The 25,269-nt window shown below is 37.7% G+C and overlaps 1 protein-coding gene across 2 annotated transcripts in view; it reads right to left on the bottom strand.

Moving 5' to 3' along the window:
- The window catches only part of LOC123310584 (cytosolic carboxypeptidase 2-like), a 799,664-nt gene that overhangs the window by 159,457 nt on the left and 614,938 nt on the right, over positions 1 to 25,269 (bottom strand). For both annotated transcript variants that reach the window (XM_044894135.1, XM_044894134.1), the window contains one exon: positions 4,855 to 5,068. In XM_044894135.1, the coding sequence (XP_044750070.1) occupies positions 4,855 to 5,068 (214 nt within the window). The remainder of the gene's footprint in view (positions 1 to 4,854; positions 5,069 to 25,269) is intronic.

The raw sequence follows: 25,269 nt of genomic DNA, 5'->3' as shown, positions 1-25,269 counted from the left end.
CCATAATTTCGAACGAATGTCATTGCATCTTGTGCATATTCATGCATATGATGCGGACTGCCAATATAAGTTGCTGGTAAAATTGTCAATCTACCTACATTAGCTGCATCTCCTTCAGTGGATGTTGCATCTCGTAAATGAATATATTCCTCTGAACGTAGTTTAGATTGATTTATTCTGATATAAGTGAGGTGCTCCGTTTTAATTTCACAATACATGTCCATACAATGCTGCTGCAACAATCAACGAAATCCCAGCAAATAGTTATCAGCATTTGGACGAACCATTAAACGAAATGCATAATAATTCATCGAGCTTACTTTCTTGGTGGTTTTCTGGGTTAAAATCAAATAATTCAAATTTCTATTAAGTAGACATTTAAAATTTTAATATAGGTTCTCACCATTCAATGGATTTATCATCTTGATGTTGAAATGATATCCATCATCACCTCTCCAAACATTAGCGGGTATTCCAGAGTATTGTATGAATGGTGCGTTTGATATATTCGTTGCAATTCTCCTGTATTGCGACGCATAACAACAATATCACGCGTTTCCAAGTTTTCACCCACAATCACGATTGCTACATCGTCCATTGTAGGGGCGTTGAATTGGCGTTCATGTGCTCCAACAGGTTGTTTATCTGCTCTAAAGGCGCATTATTATACCAAACGTGCATTATTCGCGAACACTGTTTTTGCAAACAGTAGTTCGGGCGGTGTAAACAGTCATCGGCGCCGAACAGAGTTCGCAAACCCTGTTTTCGAACGTTTCAGAGAGCTCGGGCTCACATGCCGGTAAAGTAATGTTTCATTATAAGGCACTGTTTGTGAACAATGCACGCAATATGCACAGGCGGTGTAAACACTCATCGACGCCGAATAACGAATCCTGTTTCAAAACGTTTCAAAAAGCTCGATTCCGTTCCGTCTCATGTCGGTAAACCGACGAATCATCAAAGGGATTCGGATTTCCTTGCACTTCTGGCGTCATATCATCGAAAACACCTGTGGACCGTGATAAGTTATTGGGTCTTGGTATTTAATTTATTTTGAATTGTGGTCAGATCTCTCGAATCGTGATTTCATACTTAATCAATTCATTTGAAATGGAGTCCATTTACGATGGCTTCACAGACAGACGGTAATAATTTTCGATATTGATGGTTTTTAAATTCGGTAAAGGTACATGACACTTCCATAAGAATCTCCTATAGCCAAAAATCGAATTGTTAATGCAGCCCACAGACTTCGTTCTTTTCCATCCGTTCGAATCGCCGCGAGTCGAACCGTCGTTCCAAAAACGCCAAAAACCGATGTGTGTGGTGAAAAACCGACGATTCGGAACGACGGTTTTTCACTACACACATCGGTTTTTGGAGTTTTTGGAACGACGGTTCGAATCGCGGCGATTCGAACGGATGGAAAAGAACGAAGTCTGTGGGGGGCATTACAAAATTTTCCGTAGGGTTCGGTAGAAAGATAGGTGTAATAACACCTGGACTCAAATGCGATAATATCATCAGACAATGTAGTTCACCGACTTGATATCAAATATAATACTTTCATTAAAACGCTATCAACCGTAGCGGCACCTACTGGCATTATTCGCAAGAAGGATAAATATTTCCTTTTTTTTTATTCTTGAAATTTTTCAGAGTTTTAATGTATTTTATGTTAACCCGGCTGTAGAAGAATCAAAAAAATCATCTTTCATGACAAACAGTTCATCCAATCTTGAGTTATAAATGGTGTAACCCACAAAATGGCCGACTTGGTTTTATTAAGATAACTTGGATTCAGTTTAGTTATGAGATTGAAGTTCCAATATTCCCTTTTTGCATTATAACTATAAGTATAATTCTATTCCTGTTTTGCCAGTTATATTCAAAATAATAATTATGTACTTGCTTCAGTTTGAATCATAAAAAATTTTAAATTATTATTTCTCTTCCTCTTCCACAAGATATGCTTAAAATGTTAATCATGTAGGTTTTCAGTTTTATATCATAAAAGACATTGTTAAAATCATTATTGCTATTTCTGTTTTTCCAGTTATGTATAGACCACCCTATACCTAAGATTTCTGCGCAATGCGCATAATTTCATATGATCATATGTGGAACGAAAGTCGACACATTCATTGTAAAATCAACTGTTGAATAAACTATTCACTGAGAAAATTTGAATTTAATTGAATCAAGCAATACAAATTGCTATCAATTTTTCTTTATGTGTACCGCACAAACCTTATAGTGGTTTATACAGAAGATATTCGTAATGTCCGTTGTTCACTGTGAATGCAGTTTTCTCGATATAATCTGGGGTCCATTTCGATCTGATGAAAGGCTTTCGCCATATCTATTGTTGAAAAATAACAACTTTTTCCTAAGTTATCCAAGATTTCTGCTATTGTTTTTTCATTTAAGCGACGAGAGTCGATTACCATTTTATATTTCTTTTCGCCAGATGCGTCTTTTTTCTTATCTACTCTTCATACAGGGGCACTATAAGTTGATATCGATGGACGTATAATTTTTCCTCAAGTTATGTTCGAATCTGTTCTTGAATGATCTTTTCCATACTAAGGGGGTTGTCTGAAGGACTTAACATGAACGGGTTCTTCATCTTTTTGGTTCTAATTTTGTGTTTAACCATATTACTGAAAGATAGGTCACAATTTGCATTATAAAAATATTTTGGAATTCATTGAAAAGTTTCAAAATTTCTGTTTTTTCTTCTTAGTTTAAATGAGCGGTTCTGATACGTTTGGTAAATTTAAATTTCTGATTTTTAATAGGCGGTGTCATTATTTCAGTTTCGAGTAAGGATTGAACAGGTATTCTTTAAGAAAAGTTTGTTTGAATGTTACTTTTAATTGGTTATGCAATTGGTATGCAACAGAATCCGTCATTTGCTTGTGCAATACATTCTGGTGTTGAAAATTCTTTGAAATTTATCTCAGGTAAAAAAACATCGCCATTTTTTATATTAACTGGTATTTTCACATAAATTTTCGCAATAATTTTATTAGGTTTCAGTTTTGTAGTGGAATACTCAAGGTTAAACGGTATTTTCAAATCATTGATCTCCAGTGTGTGCGTTTGATAATCGATTTTTGCACCTAATCTCTGTAAATCGGTAAGTGCCTAATACCTAATCCGTCAAATTTTTTTTTGCTAGTCGACTATATGTAAATGAATGTTTTCATAAATTCCTGGATTGGAATACTCAAATTATCAGCTGCTTCAACGTTGTTTCCTAAACCTGACACACTGAATGGTTCTTTGTATGGAAAATGTAAAAAAAATTCATAAGCCGGTATTCTATAAATTACTGAATTGGTTGCGCCTGAATCAATGAAAATTCTTAAATCTACACCTAGGAGGTAAGTATAGGATAGTTTTGATTTGATTTTAACACAATTCAAATCTAGGTTTCGTTGAGTTCCGAGGGAGTTGCCTGAAAAGTTTCGTCTTCATAATTTACTTCCCATTGTTCTTGAGAATTAATTTTTTCATTTTCGTATTCTGTTTCAAATGCCTGTGGATTTTCGTTATCTGATTTTAAATTGAACAATTCGTCAGAAATGAAGTTCGGTTTTTGTTATTTTCCGGTTCTTCTAGTAGAAATAGACATTGGCGTAACAGATGGCTTAAAAGTATTTCTTGTTGAGATTGACATGGGGGTTGGTTTTGGTTAAGTTTTATACAAGTTTGAACCCGGTTTAGTGCCGAATACTTGTCGATTGGTTGTGAAGTTTTGACAATTATTGATTGGTTTATTTATTGGATAAGGAAAACTTTTTCCCTGCGTATTTGTATTGGAATACTGATTTTGACTGAAGATAGGTTTTTGTAGTGCGTAACTATTTCTACTTTGGTTGATATTCGGTTGACGAGAAACAGGTTTTCAGTGCCCTGATTTCTCCTTGAAAATTCGCAATATGACCATTCTTGTTTCCTATTTTCGTAATATTTACATCTATTCAAACATTCTTCGAGGGTGTTCAATTCAAAATAACTTAAATACGATCGGTAGGATTCTAAGAGTCCGGTTTTCATACGGCTATTCCCCTAACATAATAGACAATTAACGCATAAAATGCATAGGACGAGAAATTGGCAGTAGTAAGGAGATAACCTTTTTTAAGCCCTCCCAAATACTGCCGATCATTAACACACTGGAAATGGACGGTGAACTGTAATCTACATAGCAGCGAAAGAAGCTTTGGTGAGCGTCAAAGTAGATCCCAGGGCCAATTATTTGACCAAAGGATGATAAAACCGCTTAACTTAAACTCCGATTAAAATTCAAAGAAAATGTCTCTAACATTGACATCTGTTTTGTTTATGGAGTGGAGTAAGGAGAGATACTCCATGCTAACGGACGGCGACGTTAAGATTCGTAATCGACATAAATATAAACGAGTTTTTTTCCTCCACGCCAGTTATGTCCAATCTCGGTTCATATACTCGGTGTAATTGAACCTTAACATCGCAGCGCAACACAAACCCTTTCCAAATCTTCAATGCATAGAATTGCTTCTATAGATTGCTGCATCAAATTGCTTCCCTCAGGATCGCCCTATTCTCGATTGCTCGAATTGAAATAGATCTCCGTTCATGTTATATGAACGATCTTGTCAAATTAAAAGTTCACATTATAAAAAGTTGAATATTTCTGGATTCCGTTCAATATAAATTTTTTGTCATAGAAATTAGTCAAAGCCTGGAAAATATAGAGAGGTGAAGCCTGTCTGATAATCTTTTTATGGATATCAGACAAAGCTTCAAATCTAGAAATATTAATAGACTAGGTTTTCAGGTTATAATATATATTAAAAACCTCACCGGTGCTATTGTCCTATTAGAATTGTTCCTCTTTACGTGGATGCTTTGCCTGCTTCTCGGAATGTGAGCTTTTCTGCGAACTTTCGTATTTTGGGAAGGATTTTTGTTCTCGTTCTGTATATTTCTTATATCGGGTGTTGATGGTGGTACTACCAATCTACAGCAACTGTTCAAATCCCTTAGTTCTTCTTGGTCAGTCGATATACCAGCGTCGCTATCAGAAAAAAAATCAAGTTGTTATTGATATTCTGTAGGCGTGTCTTTGTAAGACAAGTGGTCAGGAGCTGAAGAATGAATGTGCTCAAATCCAGTGGCGTAGCTAGGTAGTCAAGGGCCCTGGTGCAAAAAAAGAAGTGGGGCCCCGTAATAAATTATTTTGTTTTTATCAAGTCGAAATATGAATACTTCAAAGATGCAAAGCCAACTTTATCGTAATTTCTTCATCGGCCAAGCTACATACTGTTTACATACCATAAGTATGTACCCGACACGAGTGTCTTTCGTGAGAATAGTTCTACAATTATTGAGGAAAAAATGTTATGTACAGAGTTAAACTTTAAAAACAAAAACTAGGTTTGTTAACATTTTTTTTTTCAAGCCTTATTTATCGAGATGTCGAGCTTGAGGGCCTTGTCCCACTAAAGCAACGCAACAGCGACGCGACAACGATCCGATATCCCCAGCGTGTATCTTTCGTTTTCATCCCATGTTGTCCCACCAAAGCTACGCAACAGCGACACAATTTGAACGCGTTTAAATCGTGTCGCTGTTGCGTAGCTTTGGTGGGAAAACGCCCTAAGTCTTTTCGATGTCCACTCAAAGTTAAAAAAAATTCTTTGCGAAGGAACATTTTCCAAAATGACTCTTCTTCGATAATTTCATCTTCAATTTCCTTATCAATAGTATATTTTTTTCCAACGTTCATACACAGCACATGCTTCCACATGTCCACTCGAAAATCTGTGTTGTTTAATTCTTCCTGATAAATGTCCCCAATGCCAGTACACCATGAAAATAACCAGCAGTGTTGACGATAGATTGCGTCTAGTATTTTAGAATAACATAGCCAAAACCGATGAACTGATCCATATTTAGGAGTTGAAAAGAAGTATGATTAGAAAAACACCTCTTGTTTTGGTTGAAGTCTTTTGAAAAACGACCGGAGGCTGCAGAGAAAATTTGACGTTTTTTATCCGCACTCAATATTTTGTTCTTGAAGTTTCCCGAGTCGTTCGCATTTTCGAGAAATGATGATGTAGACAACACCCCTTCTTCTACCTGTGGCATGCAGACATCGTCATCGGCGTCATCGGCGGCGGTATTTTCATCGGCAAAAACTTGAAATTTTCTTCAGAAGGCTCCTTATTCTCAAAGAGCGCTGCACCGCTCACATTATCTCTATCTGGGTCACTATCATTATCAATAAAAATATTTCGGTCGTTACTACTTGTAAAAAGCTGAATAAAAAATTTGTCAATTTTGGTTAATTTTTGTTAACTACTATCTTCTCTTTCCTGGAGTGGTTTGCGCTTGATCGTACCACTGGTTTCTTTTTTTTTTATCCATAATTGGAATTCCCAAACACAACCTAAGAGCAGCAAAAATGTTTAAACTTTGCGTGACAGTAACCTGGTTAACCAAAATATATGAAATATGATAGAGTATATCAATAACCTAAAGCTTTTATAGATGTGGATATACTTAAAAACAGATATAAGTAATAAAAATATGAAGGGAAAAAATTCTAATTTAATGACCAAACTGCCGGGAAAAAAAGAATCCAAAAAATTATTTCAGTAATTCCAACATTTTGAGCCATCTCTAAAACAAGAATATATATTGAGTTACATTAAAAATGGTAAATATACAGGGTGATTTTTTTAAGTGTTTCATTAGAAGTTTTCGAGGAAGGAATTGTAATACAGATTCAAGATTTTGGATTTTCGTTTTAGAGAACATGAACTTTAATTGCAAAATATTTTCAAGCGGAATCTACTTCCGGTTTCACCGGAAACGAATGTAACTTCGTTATTTCAAATGCAACACCCTGTATATTTTTACATATTCGAATTCTTCGTTTAATTTTACACTGATTTGATGTATGATATGTGCAACCACTCAAGCGGTTTTTGAATTATAACCTGATTATCAAATTTTTTGGAAAAAAGTTTGTCACAGATTAGTGACATATTGCTATACAGATTTATTATCTAATAAAACTAAAATACATTCTTATCGAAGATTTACAATGGTTGAAAAAAGTGTGAGATCTTAGTTTGCACCCTTTTTGGCAGAAACAATGTTTTTCACGCTATTGAGCTGTTCTAACGAGCGAGTGTTCACAGTATCGCGATTGTACTGTATTTATATAAACAAGGAAAAATATCGGCCTTAGGCCTCCTAGAACAGCTCCCTGCGGTATACCAGTAGTAACACGAACTTCTCCACTAATATTGTTTCCAATCTTCACCCTCTGTAGCCTTTTTGTCAAATAATTTGATATAAGTTTCAATGCCAGTCCTCTTACACCATAATTTTCTTATTTCTCAAGCAGTAGTTTATGTGATATGGCATCAAAAGCCTTGGCGGTGTTTCTGTTTATCAACTTTGTATTCAGGTGGTCAATTTCAATATGATATTGCATAATTCATTTTTATCCACCGGTTCAAAGAATAATGTAGACTGAACCGAGGCTTCTCTAAGAAAATACCTGGGCAGATTCACCTTCCCGATTGTACCAGCCGTTTCGTTTTCAATACTGCCGAAATATTCATCGGAAATATTAGCTGTTGCACTCTTGTCTGACACAACTTCGCCATGTTTAGTTCTAATAGCTATTTCCTTTCTGTCTGATACATTGCCAGATACTTCGTTAACAATTTTCCAAATTTGTTTATAGTTTCCACTAGCTTCTTCTATTTTATGTTTATAAAAATCGTTCTTAGTCTTTCTAATCAAGTCATTAAGTTTGTTTCGATATTTCTGATATTCTTGTTCTAGTTCAACTGAATATTTTCGCACCAATTTTTTTCTTTATAAATTTCTTTGCTGAATTGATTCAATAAGCCCATTAGTGATCCAGGGATTTAGCTTAATTTCCATCTTCTTCTCACGAGGTTCTAAACTTGTTGAGTTGGTGATATAGATATGTACTCAATTTCCCAGAAAGCACAAATGTTCTGAGAATATTCTTACAAAGTGGAAAAATGGTATGTTGTAGGATATTCCGAAGAATGTTCATAGGATATTCTCAAAACATTACGAATGTTCCTAGAATGTTTCAAATAAATATATATATATATATATATATGTTAGCAAATGTTAATTTTGACCCCCTTTATAATATAATGATAATGTCCGATGATGAATGTCAAAGGAAGAATAAGAGTAGAGAACCCATGCTCTGTGAACCCCTGTGCTTCTATGTAATCTGCTTTCTCTATGCATAGGTCTAAGACAGAAATACCCGACCTTCCTTGCCGAGAGGTACGCTTTTTACCTGATCCTTTGTTAGAGCAACGCCACGTGCGAGATAACCGTCCGCCATTTTACTTTGTAAATAAAAGCTTTCGCCCACGATACAACTTGCGTTTTTGTATCTTACATCAGAAGTGCGAATTAATTTCTTCTTTCGAAAGAAGAAATTGAGGACCCTATTGTGTGAGTGAAAATCGTTTGGTTTTTGTGAGAATCTACAAGAGTAAGCCAAAATGGATCAGCAAAATCTCAACAACGCTCCCCAAGAAAGTGAAGCCATTTAGGTAATGCGGATAATGGAGAACCAGGCCCAACTTCAAATGAAGATGATGGAGCTGCTAGCCAACATGTCTAGTTCAAGGAACGACACTGACCACGTGGTGACCGCACAATTGTCGTTAGCCCAGTTTGACCCCGACGATACACCCTTTTCTACCAAGGAGTGGATTGAGGAAGTAGATCGAATTAAACTCGAAACAGGTATGTCTGATACTGTTGTAGTATTGAAAGCTGGGCAAGCCCTGAAAGGCCGTGCAGCCAAATTTTATCAAAATTGGAAACCGATTCTTAGAAATTGGTCAACATTTTCTAGGGATTTAGAGATAGCGTTCCCTGAGAAAGGAACTCCGGCTACGAGGCTTAAAGAGAGCATGTTGATAAGTAGCGCAAATTTTAGTTCATTAGTAGAGTATGCTCATGTCAAGTTGAATTCGATCAGGAAATTTTATAATAAGTTTCCCTGGGAAATAGTTTTGAGCTTGGTAACACATGATATTACTAATACCGAAGTAAAGAATGGAGTAGTATTACAAGAACCTAAGGACGAGATGGAGCTGATGAAATTGCTTTCTTCATATGATTCCGACGCTCCACTAGTCTCAGATAATAGTAGGAAAAGATCAAATAATCAAATGAAAGTAGAGACAGAAAGTAGATTCAATGGTCAATGTAGAAAATGTGGTTATTTAGGACACAAAGCAGTTGACTGCAGATCGACAAAAAGACGTGCACAAAACCCTCCTTATGAGAGACAAGTTTTAATTTGTAATTTTTGCAAAAGAAAAGGACATCTTGAAAAATTTTGTTTCGCTAAACGAGAAAATGCGAATTCGCCTAACAAAACGTTGATCGCTAAAAGTTCTTCAAAGATTTGCCAATATCCAGAAGGGGAACTCAAACATAACAATAATTTCGTACAAATCTCATATTTAATAGATACTGGCTCAGATATAAGTCTAGTCAAAGAAAGTATTGCTAAGAAATTGAATTGCGACATCGTTCTCAAACAGAAATTCATCTCAGGAATAGGAAATGTTTTATGTAAAACTATAGGAACAACTTGCATTCTATTTTACAAACGCGGACTTGCCATAGAAATTGAATTTAATGTTGTTAGTGATCACATAATCCCTCACACAAATATTGATGCGTTAATAGGAATGGATATTCTCAGAGAAAAAGATATTCAACTAAAGGTTGATAAAAACTGCGTCGACTTTGAAACTACATTCAGACCCTTCAAAGTCCTCTCAATCGATAGTAAAGCCGAGTCAAAAATAGATTTGTCAGGATTGGACGAACAACTTAAGATTAAAATCATGAAAATTATAAACGAGTCAGTTCAATCAAAACCTGAAGCAGTAACCACAGGTAGATTGAAAATTCAATTGAAGGATGATAATCCTATTGCTTTTCGTGCTAGAAATTTATCCTATCAGGAACGACTGAAAGTTAAAGAAATAATCAAAAAACAACAAGAATCTGGCATCATTAGGCCTAGCGAATCAAATTATGCAAGTCCCATTGTTCTAGTTAGGAAACGTAATGGTGAGATACGATTGTGCGTAGACTATAGAGAATTGAACAAAAAGGTCCTTCGAATTAATTATCCTTTGCCGAGAATTCAAAATCAAATAGACCTATTAGCAAACGCCAAATATTATTCGAAGCTCGATATGAAGTCAGGTTTCCACCAAATTGAAATTGAAGAAAGTTCAAAACACATCACAGCCTTCATAACCCCTGATGGACTTTATGAGTATAATAGAATGCCCTTTGGTTTTATTAATTCGCCACCATGTTACCAATCAGCTATTGATAGAGCTCTAGGAGACTATAAAGACATAATTGCTTTAGTTTATGTCGATGATGTTCTTTGCCCCTGTGAAAATATTGAAGAAGGTCTCGACAATCTGAAGAAAATTATAACTCGATTATCTCAATGCGGATTTACTTTAAATTATGAAAAATGTGAATTCTTCAAAACATCGATAGAATTTCTTGGCGTTGTAATAGAAAAAGGAACTGTAAAACCTAGTCCGAGTAAAATAGAATCTCTCAAAAATACCCCTCAACCAGTAGATGTGAAAGGTGTACGACAATTTTTGGGTCTTGCTAGTTATTTTAGAAGGTTTATAAAAAATTTTGCCACACTCACCGCTCCAATTTCTTCTCTACTAAGAAAAAGCTCTGAGTTTAAATGGACTGAGCAATGTGAAATTATCCGCTCAGAAGTTATAACACGACTCACGCAAAAACCAATACTTAGGATCTTCAATCCTGATTGGGAAAGTGAACTTCATACAGATGCTAGCGCTGTTGAAATTGGAGGAATTTTAATGCAAACAGATTCGGAGATAAAAACACATCCGGTAGCCTATTTTAGTCGAAAAACCACTCTTGTAGAATCTAAGTATCACTCGTATGATCTTGAAACGCTGGCCATTGTAGAGGCCACTAGCTATTTTCGAAATTACTTGTATGGCATTAAATTTAAAATTTTTACCGATTGTAATTCCGTAAGAGCCACAGCCCTGAAGAAGGAATTGCTTCCAAGAGTAGCTCGTTGGTGGATTCGGTTGCAGGACTTTGATTTTGAGATAGAATATCGTCCTGGTGAAAAAATGAAGCATGTTGATTATCTTAGTAGAAATCTTCCCTGTGAGAACAACATACTGGCGCTCTGTAATGTTACAGGTTCTCCGCAATCTATCAGAGAATGGCAAAAGGCAGACCCCTTCTGCATAGGACTACTAGATGGAAGTTTACATGAAGAGGGATTCTCAGTACAAGACGGAACCGTTTATTGGAGGGCAAGGAGAACTGATCCAGCCAGATGTTTTGTTCCAAAGTTGGCGAGACTGGAGATCATGAAGCTGTACCATGACGAGTCTTCCCATATAGGATTTGAGAAGATGATTGCCAAAATGAAAGAAGATTTGATTTGGCCAGGACTGAGTAAGACCGTTCGCAAATATGTACAAAGCTGCCGGTCCTGCACAGTTGGCAAATCTCATACTGGCAAAAGAGCTGGCTTTTGTCAACTTACTGATGTCCCAATTGAAAGATTGGATACGTGGCACATAGATCACGCAGGACCATTAGTGAAATCTTTTGGATGCACCCAGATCTTAGTGATTGTCGATGGTTTCACACGATTCATCAAACTATGTCCGTTGAAGCAGAGAACTACAGAAGAAAGTATAAAAGGTCTACAGAAGGCATTTGCAGAATTGGGAAAACCGAAGAGAATAATAGCAGACAGAGGAACTGCATTCATATCATCGAAATTCAAGCAATTTCTTGAGACAGAAGGTGTAAAATTGCATTTCATCGCCACAGGACTACCACGAGGAAACGGAAAAGTCGAACGAGTTATGAGAACTGTTTTCAATGCATTGAGGTGCATTCTTAACGAAAAGGAAGAGAAATTATGGTTCCAAGCCCTACCGAAAGTCGAAGATGACTTGAATAATACAGTTAATAAATCGACAGGGTATGCCCCAGCTGTTTTGATGAAAAACGCGAATAAACGATTAACAGCTACCATGAACCTATTAAGCGATATAGTAGTAAAGCCAATAGAAGTCAATAAAGAAGCTCTTAGGGAGAAGCTCAATGTTGCAACCAAGCATACACAGAAGAAATTCGATGAAACCCGAAAAGCTAGTTACCCGTTTGAAGTTAACCAAAAAGTTGTAATGGAAGTGACACAACTATCTAATGGAGGAAAGTTGAAGCCAAAATTTATTGGCCCTTTTGAAATCAAGGCTGTCTTACCGAATGATCGATATGTACTGAAAAGGATAGGCGGCCAGAATAGAACGACCACGGCAGGCCAGGAACAATTAAGTATTTGGCCTGAAGATCCTTGTGAATTGTGAAATTTTCAATGTGACAGTGTATCTAACAAAAACTGTGAAAATGTTAACTGTTTAATGTTTGTATCTATCATTGCACTACAAAAGCTCATACTGTTTTATACGATTTAAGTTGAATTAATATGCTCAGAACTTGATAGCCTTGAGATATTAGCTTCTTTGAATGGTTTTAATGTCATTGCGAAGACCAGGGAGGTTCGCTTATTTTTGTTTTCTGGTGTAACAGGTGTTACACTTTATTGTTTTTAGTTTTGCTTTTATTTTATCTGAACCGTAGTATTGACACGCATGCCCGTGACTTAGGCGAAGTCCTGTGTGGAATACCTCTGAGCAATGCTATGGTAGATCATGATAATTTACACTTTATTGTTTTTGGTTTCGCTTTTATTTTATCTGAACTGTAGTATTGACACGCATGCCCGGGACTTAGGCGAAGTCCTGTGTGGTATACCTCTGAGCAATGCTATAGTCTGATAATAGTTTCTTTTGGTCAGCAAGGTTTGATTTTCTTTCATTCTTGGCTATTCAGTTCTAATTTACATTCAACTTATGAGCATGTAAGCGGTGGTGGTTTTTTTCTCGCTTGGCTTTTTTTCCACCTATAATAATGCCGCAGCGCGAGCCAGCGCATCAAACAGAGCCATGTACACAAGATTAAACTGTTTTATGTTTACAAGTTCTCTTTAACAATGTTGTTTGTTATTAAGATAAGTGAAACGAGGACGTTTCAATGGTCAGTATGGCCGTGTTAGCAAATGTTAATTTTGACCCCCTTTATAATATAATGATAATGTCCGATGATGAATGTCAAAGGAAGAATAAGAGTATAGAACCCATGCTCTGTGCACCCTGTGCTTCTATGTTATCTGCTTTCTCTATGCATAGGTCTAAGACAGAATTACCCGACCTTCCTTGCCGAGAGGTACGCTTTTTACCTGATCCTTTGTTAGAGCAACGCCACGTGCGAGATAACCGTCCGCCATTTTACTTTGTAAATAAAAGCTTTCGCCCACGATATTCCAATCACGTTCTGAGGTTACATTCCTTTTTTTTTTTTTGTGTAGCAGGGGGAAAATCTGCAAGACAGACGAACCGCCCTCATCTCCTGAGGGGGAACAGTGTGGGGTTTCTCACTCTCCTGAGCTCGAGACCCACTAAAAACCCTACTGCTTCTTGAATTTTGGTTCCGGGCATTTGCCTATAAACCGTTCATCTCGTGGTCGGTTTTCTTCTCGCACACTATCGTGCTGGGATTTGTGTGTTTATCCTCTATTGGATTAACACTTTATTGAATTTTTCAATAAGTTTCTGTTGTTATTTTAATCTCTTTTTAATTGATCTCTTGGTCTCCTTCGGTAAATTCGCATTCTCCTTTTGTCTTCCTCTGGGTCGTAGTCCACTAGTCTCCTGAGTTCTTGATTCGGATGGTTTTTCGCTGTTTCGAATAATTTCTCCGCTTTTCTGTTCATGAATTCCGTTATGGTTTCCCATTTCAGGTCCTTATAAATCTGTCTATTCCTGACAAACCAAGGTGCATCTATTGCACATCGTAGCAGCTTGTTTTCAGTGGCCTGAATTCTTTTGATATGGCTCTTTGCCGCGAAACCCCAGGCAACTGATCCATAAGTCAGTTGAGGCCTAGCAACGGCTTTGATTATCTTCAATTTTGTCTCTTTCGACATGTGGCTTCTTCTTCCTATCAGAGGATAGAGTCTATTCATCGCTGCTTTCGTTTTGTCGATTGCTTGTTTGATATGACTTTTCCAGGTAAGTCCTTTGTCAAGCGTTATTCCTAAATATTTTACTTCATTTTTCCAGTCGATTTCTTCGCCGTCAACATCCAGTTTTGTTGTGGGTCGCAGTCTTCTCTGTAGTAATATTGCTTGGCTCTTTTGTCCATTGAGCTTGATTTTCCACTTTATGCACCAGTCATTTGTTTCGTCAATCGACTCTTATAGAACTCGTTCTATTATTTCAGGGTTTCGGTGTCGAGTTGCTATGCCTGTATCGTCAGCATATAACGTTAGCATAATTCTTGGATTTTTCGGAATATCGTGGATGTATATGTTGTACAGAAGTGGCTCAAGTACTGATCCTTGGGGTACTCCAGCCTCTATATCTCTTGTTGAGGAGCATTCTCCTCCCACTTTTACGTAAAATCTTCTATTTTTGAGATAATTCCTGATCAACTTGCATATTTTGATCGCATATCCAGCACATCTCACCTTATATATTAATCCTTCATGCCATACTCTGTCGAATGCTCTGGCGACGTCTAGTAAAATAAGACCTGTAGCTTGTTTATTTTGGAATCCCTCTGTTATGTACTCTGTGAGCCTTAATAATTGTTGTTCTGTTGAATGCTCTCTTCTGAATCCGAACTGTTCTGGTGGTATTAGTTCCAGATTTTCGGTTTCCTCGTTTAGCCTCGTGGCGATAATTCTTTCTACTACTTTCCCTAACACCGACAGTAGACTTATCGGTCTGTAGTTTTGTGGAAACTTCTTCTCTTTGAATGGTTTATTGAATACTATGACTTCTGCTGTTTTCCATTTTTCTGGGTAGTGTTCTGTCCTCATAATTCCATTCGCGATATTTGTTAGAGCGGCTATACCTTTTCTAGGTAATTTCTTTAACATAACATTCGTTATTTTATCGCTTCCGGGAGCTTTCCTCTTCTTCAAACTTCCAATTAGTTCCCTGATTTCATTTGGCGATGTTGGCTTGTCTATTTCAGCAGTCGCTGGTAATTCATCCATTTCTTCATCATTTTCTTCAACCAGTTCTTCCAAATCTTCATTATCGTCGTCTATCCTGTAATTTATTCTCGATTCTCGTTCGATCGAGTCCGCCAATGCATCTGCCTTATCAGTATTGGTATAAGCCATTCCCCTTTCTCCGTGTAGGGGTGGAATTTTGGTCTTTTCTCCTCGTAGGCTTTTTTGCATTCTCCATGCAGAATGATCGATAGTATTCAGTTCTTGAACCCTTTTGTTCCATCTGGTTGTTCTTAGATCTTTCAGGGCATTTTTCAGGACTTGGCTATGTCGGTTGAGGTTCCTTCTATTTAGATCATTTTTGTTCATCCTATATATTCTTCTAAGTCTTCGATTTTCTTGTATAAGATCTTCTACTTCTTTCGCCATGCGGATGACTTGGTGCTGGTCTCTTCACTCTTCTCGTGCTTTTTTCGTAAGCTTTCAATATAATCTCTTCCAGTTTATCAACCGCACATTCCAGATCGTCTGGAGTGCTTATTGTTGGAATTTCTGTTATTTCCGATTGTATTAAATGGCTGTATTTAGTCCGATTGGTATATTCTCTTATTTCCAGCAGTTTTTCTCTTGGTTCTTCTCCAATTGTCAATTCCACGGGATTGTGGTTTGAGGTTCCATCTTCCAAAGTTTCAATCGAGAATTCTTGAGTTATATTTTTCAATATCGCGATATCTATTACATCTGGTATTCCTCTTCCAAAAGCAAGATATTTCGGTAGCTCTGGTCCAATAACTATGGCATTTTGTTTTTAGGCGAAATCTTTGAGTTTTTTGCCATTTCTATTCTCTGTTATGCTATTCCATAATGGGGATTTACAGTTGAAATCTCCGATGGAGATTTTCGGGTTTGATCCTTCCAACTAAGCATATGAACGAGTTAAGACGTTGACAGTTTTGCTCTCGGATTTGTGTCGGTGATTGTGGATTTTCCGCTTAATTTTTTTTTTTGCGGTGGTGGACCTGTAACTCTGAACACGGAGTGGAAGTCTGTATAATTTTTCACATAGTTTCATCGCTGATATCGTTGATTTTGAATAATTCTTTTGATTATATTTCCCGTTAATCGGTACAGATTCGAAACTCACATATTTCAGATATCTGTGCGAGTACAGCTGTTCTTATCTGCCAGCTGATATAAGGATTAATCATACGGAATTCCTTACTCATTGTCGTACCTCTGTTTGTATACACCTTTTTTTGCCGAGGCCCTCCTTTCACCTTGTGATTGAAGACTTTCATATAGGCCCATGAAAGTGAAGCTTGTTTTTTGTTAACCTTACCTTTCCCTTTTATTCGATTTTTATTCATCACAATATAATTTTCAATATTTTGATAATGTCGGGAAAACAGTGTCATTGTTGTGGTAAACAATTCGGGAGCCATTTGATTTTAACTTGCGCTATTTGTCGCAATGACTTCGGCAATACTTGTCTCAATATTGGGACTTCTGAAGTGAGAGTTATTAACTCTCGGAAATCTATTTCTTGGAGCTGCAGACAGTGCGAAAGCATGGGAAATGATATAACATCTTTGAAGAGCGTTATAGTTTCTCTTCAAAATGAGATTAAACAACTAAAGGATGCAGTGGAGACTGTCCAGCGTCCTCAAGCCCAGATGGCTTCTAATAGCTCTTTTGAGGAGATTATTGTAGAGTTTGAAGAGCGCCTCAAACGTAAAAATAACGTTATCCTTTATGGGCTCCCTGAACAACCACCGAATGTTGCGATAGAGGCGAGAAAGGAACTCGATTCTAAAGCAGTTAAGGACGTAATAAAAGTCCTGGATAAGACACTTCCTGCGTCGGATGTTGAAGTTTTTCGTTTGGGAAAGCAGGGATCATCGTCTGGGAGACCACGTCCAGTAAAGATTGTGTTTTCCAATCCATCGCAGCCCCTAACGTTGCTCAAGATGTCCAGAAATCTCAAGAAGGATTCTAAATACTCCCATTTGAACATCACAAATGATTGGACTCCAAGACAGGCCAACTACTTCAGGGAGTTGAAGAGTGAGGCTGAGTTGAGGAAAAAAGATGGTGAAGATGTAACAATTAGATTTTTCCGTGGTGTTCCTAAGATCGTTCCTGTGGTTGTAAATGCGTTAAACTAGTGTCGCCCAATTATAGTGATACCACACTTACTTGTTATTACCAAAACGTTCGCGGACTGAATACTAAGACTCATGAATTTTACTCTTCCGTTTCATGTGGTGATTGTGACATTGTGTGTTTGAGTGAGACATGGCTTTCCGATGGGGTTGTCGATTCCGAGATTTTTCCACCTGATTATGACGTATTCAGATGTGACAGAGATCGAGTGGCTGCGAATGCGACCATGGGAGGAGGTACCCTTCTGGCTTTTCGGAGTTATTTGAATGCACAGCGAGTAGATCTTTCCATACTGCACCAATTGGTGCCCACTGTTGATGTCGTTGGTTGCACGATAAAGTTGGGGTCGAAGAATTTTTTGGTTGTATGCTTGTATATTCCGCCTAGAATTGATGTTCCATCCTATGATTTATTTCTTGAGGCTCTCTCATCCCTTGATATTGTTCATGGTAAACAACTTTTAATACTTGGGGACTTCAACGCTCCTGAGTTTGTTTCTTCTTCATCTTCCGATCCGAGAACTTCAGCACTCGGAGTTTTTTCGAGTGTTTTGGACTTAGTTCAGTTCAACTCGCAGCTTAATGTTAACAACAGGCTCTTAGATCTGGTGTTCTCCAATGTATTATGTGAAATGGATTCTGAGGTCCCTGCATATGTTTCTGTTGACTCTCACCATCCGCCATTTCTGCTTAGGCTGGACGTGAAGAAGAATAACTCTAACCTTGATTTGGGCGGAAATAATGAATTCAGGGAGTACAACTTCAGGAGAGCAAATTTCATCTCGATGTATAGGATGATTTCTGAGGTCAATTGGTCATTCATCACAAATATAGCTGATACCAATGTTGCGTGTGGGGAATTCTATTCGATACTCGATGCAATTTTTCAGGACACTGTTCCTTTGAAGAGAAAACGAAAGAGGAGATTTCCTCCCTGGTACACTACGGAAATTATTGAATGTATACTCCTAAAGGAAAAAGCCTTCTCGAACTATAAAAAGTATAGAAGTGATTTTGATTTTCAACATTTTTGCAATGTCCGCCGCAGATTGAAGGCCTTGTTGCACACTGAGTATGGAAGTTTTATTCGGCACTCAGAAGAATATGTTAGCACTCAGCCCGATAGGTTCTGGCAGTTTGTGCACGATAAAAGAGGTAATTCTCGTATTCCAGGAAGGATGGTAAATGGTTCTCAGGTTATCGAGGGGACGAAGAATATCGCTAACGCTTTTGGTACTTACTTCGGTAGCGTATTTGATGATGTTTGTTCTGTGAGCGTGCCCCTGTTCCAGGAGATTTCTCGATTACAGGTTTCAGTCGATTCAATCACGGATGCTCAGATTCTAAGGGCTGCGAAGAGGTTGGGCGACAAAGCAACGGCTGGGCCGGATGGTGTGCCAAGCTATTTGGTAAGAGATTGTATCGCTGCGCTGTTGACACCCTTACGCCATATTTTTAACTTAATATTAAATACTGGAATATACCCAGATATGTGGAAGCTCGCTAAGGTTGTGCCTGTGTTGAAGAAAGGAGATCGATCACAGATTGGGAATTATAGGCCTATATCTCTGTTGTGCAACTTCTCGAAAATTTTCGAGATTATTTTATATAACGAGATCTACCCAGTTGTGAAACACCTGATCAATATTGAGCAGCACGGCTTTATGGGTGGGAGGTCATGCATCAGTAACCTCGTTTGCTTTACCGAGTTTTTGACTCGTAGCCTGGATGAGGGTCATCAGGTGGATGTTATGTTTGCCGATTTCCAGAAGGCTTTTGATAAGATCTGTCATGAAATCCTTATTGAAAAACTCAGATGTAAGTTCGGCTTTTCACATACATTGCTGGCAGTGATCGCATCTTACCTGTTCAATCGTCGGCAATATGTTCAGATCGAAGGCTTCCGTTCAGAAGAGTATGCTGCTACATCCGGTATACCTCAGGGATCTAATCTGGGCCCTCTCTTATTCATATTGTTTTTAAATGATATCATCGATGTAATAGAGAGTGCAAAGCTGGTCTTTGCCGATGATTTGAAAATTTTCCGCAGGATAATGAGTTCAGGTGATTGCGAGGGGCTTCAGGAGGATTTAGAGCGGTTGTATCATTGGTGTGTTGTTAACAAGCTCAGCCTAAATATTTCTAAATGTAGCGTCATGTCTTTCACGAGGAGTAGGCAACCTGTTGTGTTCCCCTACACAGTGTGCGGTAATTTGTTGGCGAGAGTATCCGAGGTTAGGGATTTGGGTGTGATCTTTGATAGTAGACTCACTTTCATCCCGCACGTTGATCAGTTAGTGCTTTCTGTCTCGAAGGTTTATGGTTTCATAATACGCAACTGCAGATATTTTACTCACACATCAACCTTTTTGTGCCTTTTCAATGCATTAATAAGAAGCAGGTTGGACTATGGCTCTGTAGCTTGGAATCCCATCTACAATTGTCACAGACAGCGCATTGAATCAATTCAGAAGCGTTTCCTGAAGTACCTTGTTTGGAGGGAGGATGGTGTCTACCCAGTGAGAGGTTCAGAGTATGGCTTGCTTTTGAACAGATTTGGAGTCTCCTCTTTGGAAGTTAGACGAAAAGTACTGGCGGTGAAATTTTTGTACAATGTAGTGAATGACATAACGGATTGTCCATCGTTACTAGCTATGGTCAACTTCATAGTGAGAAGGCAGAATTCGAGATCACAGGAACTTTTTTACTTGCGTACTCCCAGGACCAATCTTCTCCTGCAATCTCCGATTGAGTTTATGTGCCGGACCTTCAATACGATCTCTGCGGTTTGTGATATTAATTTTGACACTTTACCATGTATTATTGAAGTACTTTTATGCAGTTTGGAGTGTGAACAGTAGACTGAGTTTTCTTTGTTACCATCGAGTGGTGTAATGATCGGTTGTGAGTTTTTTTTTTCTGGGTTCAGTTCATATTGCTTTAATGTTCAATTTTTATTCATTTCCTGTAATTGGGTTCTTCCTGTAGGAAAATAAATGGCTTATTATTATATATTATTATTATTAACATGTTGTTTATATCTTCTTCCAATAGATTGTTTTGTGGTGGCTTATACGCCGAGGTTATTTCGACTCTTTGCCGATTTAATTCGGCAACAATCGTCACTTTTTCTGTTTTTCCTTGTGTTTCGTCGGATCTACTTTTAAAGTAGTGTTTCAGATCTGTTCTCACCAATATTGCTACTCCTCCTCCGGTGTTTGTAATTCTGTCACATCTATATGTTTCATAATTCATGAAATTCAGTCGTCTGTTCCGGTTTATTCTTGTTTCCTGTAGGGCTATAATATCAGGTTGTCTTTCTGATATTATTTGTTCTATCTCGGCTTTCCGAGTGTTGATCCCGTTTATGTTCCACGAGATTATCTTGAGGGATTTCTTCCTAATATCCGTAAGGTCCATAAATTCAGTTTACTGAATAATGCTTGGAGTTTTTTCTGCATTTCCCTCTCAATTTTCAACATTATCTTGTTGAAAATTTTTTCTGTGAAGATATCTAAATCATCGGCTGATTCAGATATCTTTTTCTTCTCCTGTTGACTGTTCACAGCCTGTTTCATTGTAAGTTTTTTCTGTCCTTCTTTTTTCTGGACGGGTTTTGGAGTTTCCCTCTTCCTTTCCTGCTCTGTAGGTTGGGTCTTCGCTACTTCCTGAATTTTTTGTTCAGAAGTTGTTGTTTTTGTCACCTTCTTTTTCTGTTCAACTGATTTTCGGGAATTTTTCTTTCTGGTCACCAACTTGAACTCGCTACATCCTTTGTAGCTAGCTGGATGGCCCTCTTCTCCACATAAGACGCATGTGGCATTTCTCTCTTCACCTTTTCTGGTGAGTGTGCAGTCATTGCTGCTATGACTTCCTGAGCACTTCACGCATCTCCACGGGAAGGAGCATTTGTTTTGTGCATGTCCGTACCTTTGGCACCTAAAGCACTGGCTTGGACTTTCAGGCCTCTTTTTATGTTCAACCACAATACAGAGGTTGTAGAGTCGCTTCACTTCGAAGATTTCCTTTTTCTGGGTTTTAACCAGGTAGAGAGGTATTGGCTTCTTTGTCATTGTCGATGTCATTCTGGACACCTCAGCGTCTGATATTCCCTGGAATATCAGGTCGTCCTTAATCAACGCAATATCAGCGTCGATTAGTAAATGCCTAATAACGGCATATATCTTCTTCTCCTCCTCCATTTGGTAGGTAAAAAATTCTTTACCATGCTGCTCGAAGAATGTAGTAATTTTTTTAAAATCATCTACGGTTGACGCGATGATTTTTATACCGTCTTTAACTGTAGTTGCACGGTTGTAATTTATCCTTTTTGTGTAGAGAGCTTTAGATATCTCTACCCAATCTGAGGTGCCCATCATCGTGATGGGTGGAATTTTATCTCTTTTAGGCACTTCCGTTGCCTTCTTGACAGTCTCCTCATCAGAAGAGGAGCTTTCTTTTCGCGCGCGTTTAGTTGGGGGCGCGTACTGGGTTTTAGCAACTTGTGTTGCAAGATTTTTCTTCTTTTCCGGTTCTGGAGCTACTTCCTGTTTGGAGGAATTTTTGGGGACCGCTACCGGCTTTGCAATTTCTGCAAATGTGGGGGATTGCTGTGCCGTAATCTGTTTTGCAATTTCAGCGAAACTAGGGGATTGAGGCGCTTTATTCTTGTTAACTTCCTCTCTCAAGAGGCGTATCTCCCCGACCAACTGAGACACGGTTTCAGTCAGTTTATTTATTTGAGCCTTCAACTGCCCATTCTCTTCTTTGAGCCTTACAAGCTCCTCGTGTTCGCCTTCGCTGAATTCTTCAGCATCGGTCGCTTCCATGTAGGAACCCTCATTATCTGAGGTTTCCGACATGATTTTATACTCAAAAATCTCAAAATATCAAACAATTTGAAAATAATAAAATATTCAGAAATCTTCACTGGAATAGTCTAATATAAAACTTTGGTATAAAGCCGAATGTTTTATACGCTATGAGAAAAATCAGAAAAGAGATACGAAAAATAAGCTCACCTGATGTTTTCTGCAGTACCAACGAGAAAAAAATTCTCTGGACACTCAGGATGAACACCAACTTTGAAAATTTTAACGAATTAAAATTCCGATAACAAATATAGAACCTACACAAACTTCACAGACGGAATCAAATATTCCGTAGCTTGGTTAGTGGGCACTTTCACCTCCGCTTTCACTTTTACGGCACTGTGACACTTCGACTTTTTCGTCCGCTTTCTCCTTTATAGCACTAGGAGCACTGTAGCACGTCTTCTCTTGTCAAGCGAATTACTCGGAATGATTACATTCCTAGAAGTTCATATCCTATAATAACCCAATGACGTTCATGTAATAATACAATTAAGATTTTATTTCCTTCGCTGCCGTTTTCTTGTTATTACATACAATTCACCGAGTTTCCAAATATGTTTATTTGTTTCTTCCTATGAGGACCAGTAAATTGAAACTATTCCCGCTCACTCGTGCGGTTTCACTGTCAGTTGTCAGTATTGTTTTGTTATGTCTATGAACTGTCGTTCCGTTGAATATCTTCAACTCGTACATGTGTGTGTGTGTGTTTGTGTATAAAAGTGTAATTTTTATTGTATTATACGGTTCAGACCAGCCCTATTTACCTCGGAAGAGAACATAATCTAAGTGGAACTGGTAGGTATAATTATTATTTTATTTAAAAATAACAGTGGATAAAAAATCCACTACACATATCGTCACCCTTTTTTTTATACAGGGTGTCTACTTTTAAAGTGCCTAAGCTTCATGGGGGAGTCAGACGAGTGATTTGCAACAAAAAATGTCATATAACACATGGTCGAAATGTTGACGGATATTCTTCAATTCAACATTTATTGATTTCACGAAATATTTTCAAATTTTTTCATAAACTCAATCATTATTCAGTTTTCCTTGTAGCCTCGTCAAATTTGACCAAATATTCGGAAGGGGCAATAAATTTTCTACGAGATGAGAGAACCTGTGTGCAGAAAAAAGTCTTATTACGGGCGTGGTAAGGAGATGAATATCACGTGTCTGAAGTGAACAAAATTAGTCCTATTTTTCCAATGGTTTTATCGATGAAAAATTGATAATTATGCACATGTTTTTTTTTCAGTAAAAAATACCTCATTTAGTGTACTTTCGAATGGCATATCAACTTTTGTGCTAGCTGCTTATCCTCTGCCATAATATCATGGCTAACAAGATAACAACGAAAAAGTCGAAAAATTCCAAATGTAGCGATATGTTGTTCATTCATGGATATGCGAATTTAAATGTTCGCGCACCGGTTCGGGAGTACGGTTTACGTTTTTCCAACAGACAACAACCAAATAGACAGACATTTGTACAAGTGATCTGGCGATTAGGTGGAACAGGCTCGCTCATTCGATGGTTTGCGAATCAGAGAAGGTGGTCGAAATAGTCAGCAAAGCCGGCATACACCTGCTATACTTCAAGCTGTCCGAGAGGACCTCACAAGAAGTACTCGTCGAATTGGTTCTACATTGAGGATTCTACAGTACACAAAGAACTCAAAAAAAAACAAGTTACATCCATATCATTTGAAAAAGGTGCAGGATCTGTTACCTGTAGATACTGAAACCAGACTTACATTTTGTAGGTGGTGCCTGAATAAGTTAGGATAGTGGGGGGTCGATAGGATATTATGGACTGATGAGGCCACATTCATGAAATTAGGTTTCATTAATTTGCGAAATAGCCATATATGGGAAAGAGAGAACCCTCATGCGACTATTTTTTCTGATTTCCAACATGATTTAAGGGTCAACGTGTGGTTGGCAGTCATGAGAGGGGAACTTCCGGACCAGTTATACTTCCCGATCGCCTTAATGCTGAGGAATCTATTAGATTAATCCAAAGCAATTTAAAAGACATATTGAATGAAATGCCCCTGTCAAATAGACGAAATATCTGGTTTCAAATGGATGGCTGCCTAGCACATTAATAGTCGCAATGTACGAGATCTATTGAATGAATATTTTGGGATGCAATGGAATGGAAGGTACGGTCCGGTAAGATAGCCACCAAGGAGCCCCCGACCTTACGCCTGGAATACTTTGAAAGAGAAAGTCTATCAAATTTGCGTTCATACTCGAAAGGAGCTCATCGATAGAATAAAATTGAGTTCTGCAGAAATGCGTCAGAAACGCTATGAACTTCGCAGAGTTGTAGATTCAGTAAGAAAACAATGTGTCTGTTGGAGAAAACACTTAGATTTCAAAATACGGGTTATTCCATGTGGTATCAGGAATCTAATTTCGTTACTCCCCCCTCATCAAACAGACAATTAGTCAGTAATGAATGACATTCGCTACAATCGACATACTGCTGCTTAACCGCTTATCTCTACGTTTTTTGGTATTTCTTCGCTATTTTCCAAAACTACTTATTTCACTGTGACTATAGAGAAAGTGCTGTGTTGCTGTGCATAATAAGAATTCAACAGTGCTGTATTGCTGACTTGAAGAAGTTGGCACTGGAAAAATTGGAGCTACAACATCCAGGTGAGGTTTCTGATACCGCTGCTTTTTTTTAATACAGTCCATTTTATCTCAACAACTTAAGAGCTATCATTTTCGCCAAGAGTGTCGAATGTATTGAACAAGCAGATGGACATTTTGAACAATTTTTACCCGTATAAGTAGTAGAGTTCTGTTTTCTTACTTTTTTTTATAAAATCTCTTTTATCGAAACTAAGTTAATTTTTTTTGTTATTATTTTGATTCAAGATAAATTGATAATTTCCACGAGAATTATATTAAGATTCAATCATGAAGAGATTCCAAATAGAGTGAATTCAGGCTCGGAATTTTTCGACTTTTTCGTTGTTGTAATGTATTAATGATGAGATATTTATTAA

This window comes from Coccinella septempunctata, chromosome 3, assembly GCF_907165205.1.
Source record: "Coccinella septempunctata chromosome 3, icCocSept1.1, whole genome shotgun sequence".
NCBI classification, from domain to species: domain Eukaryota; kingdom Metazoa; phylum Arthropoda; class Insecta; order Coleoptera; family Coccinellidae; genus Coccinella; species Coccinella septempunctata.
Note: the sequence above shows the minus strand (reverse complement) of the source record. Positions and strands in the feature narration are given on the sequence as shown.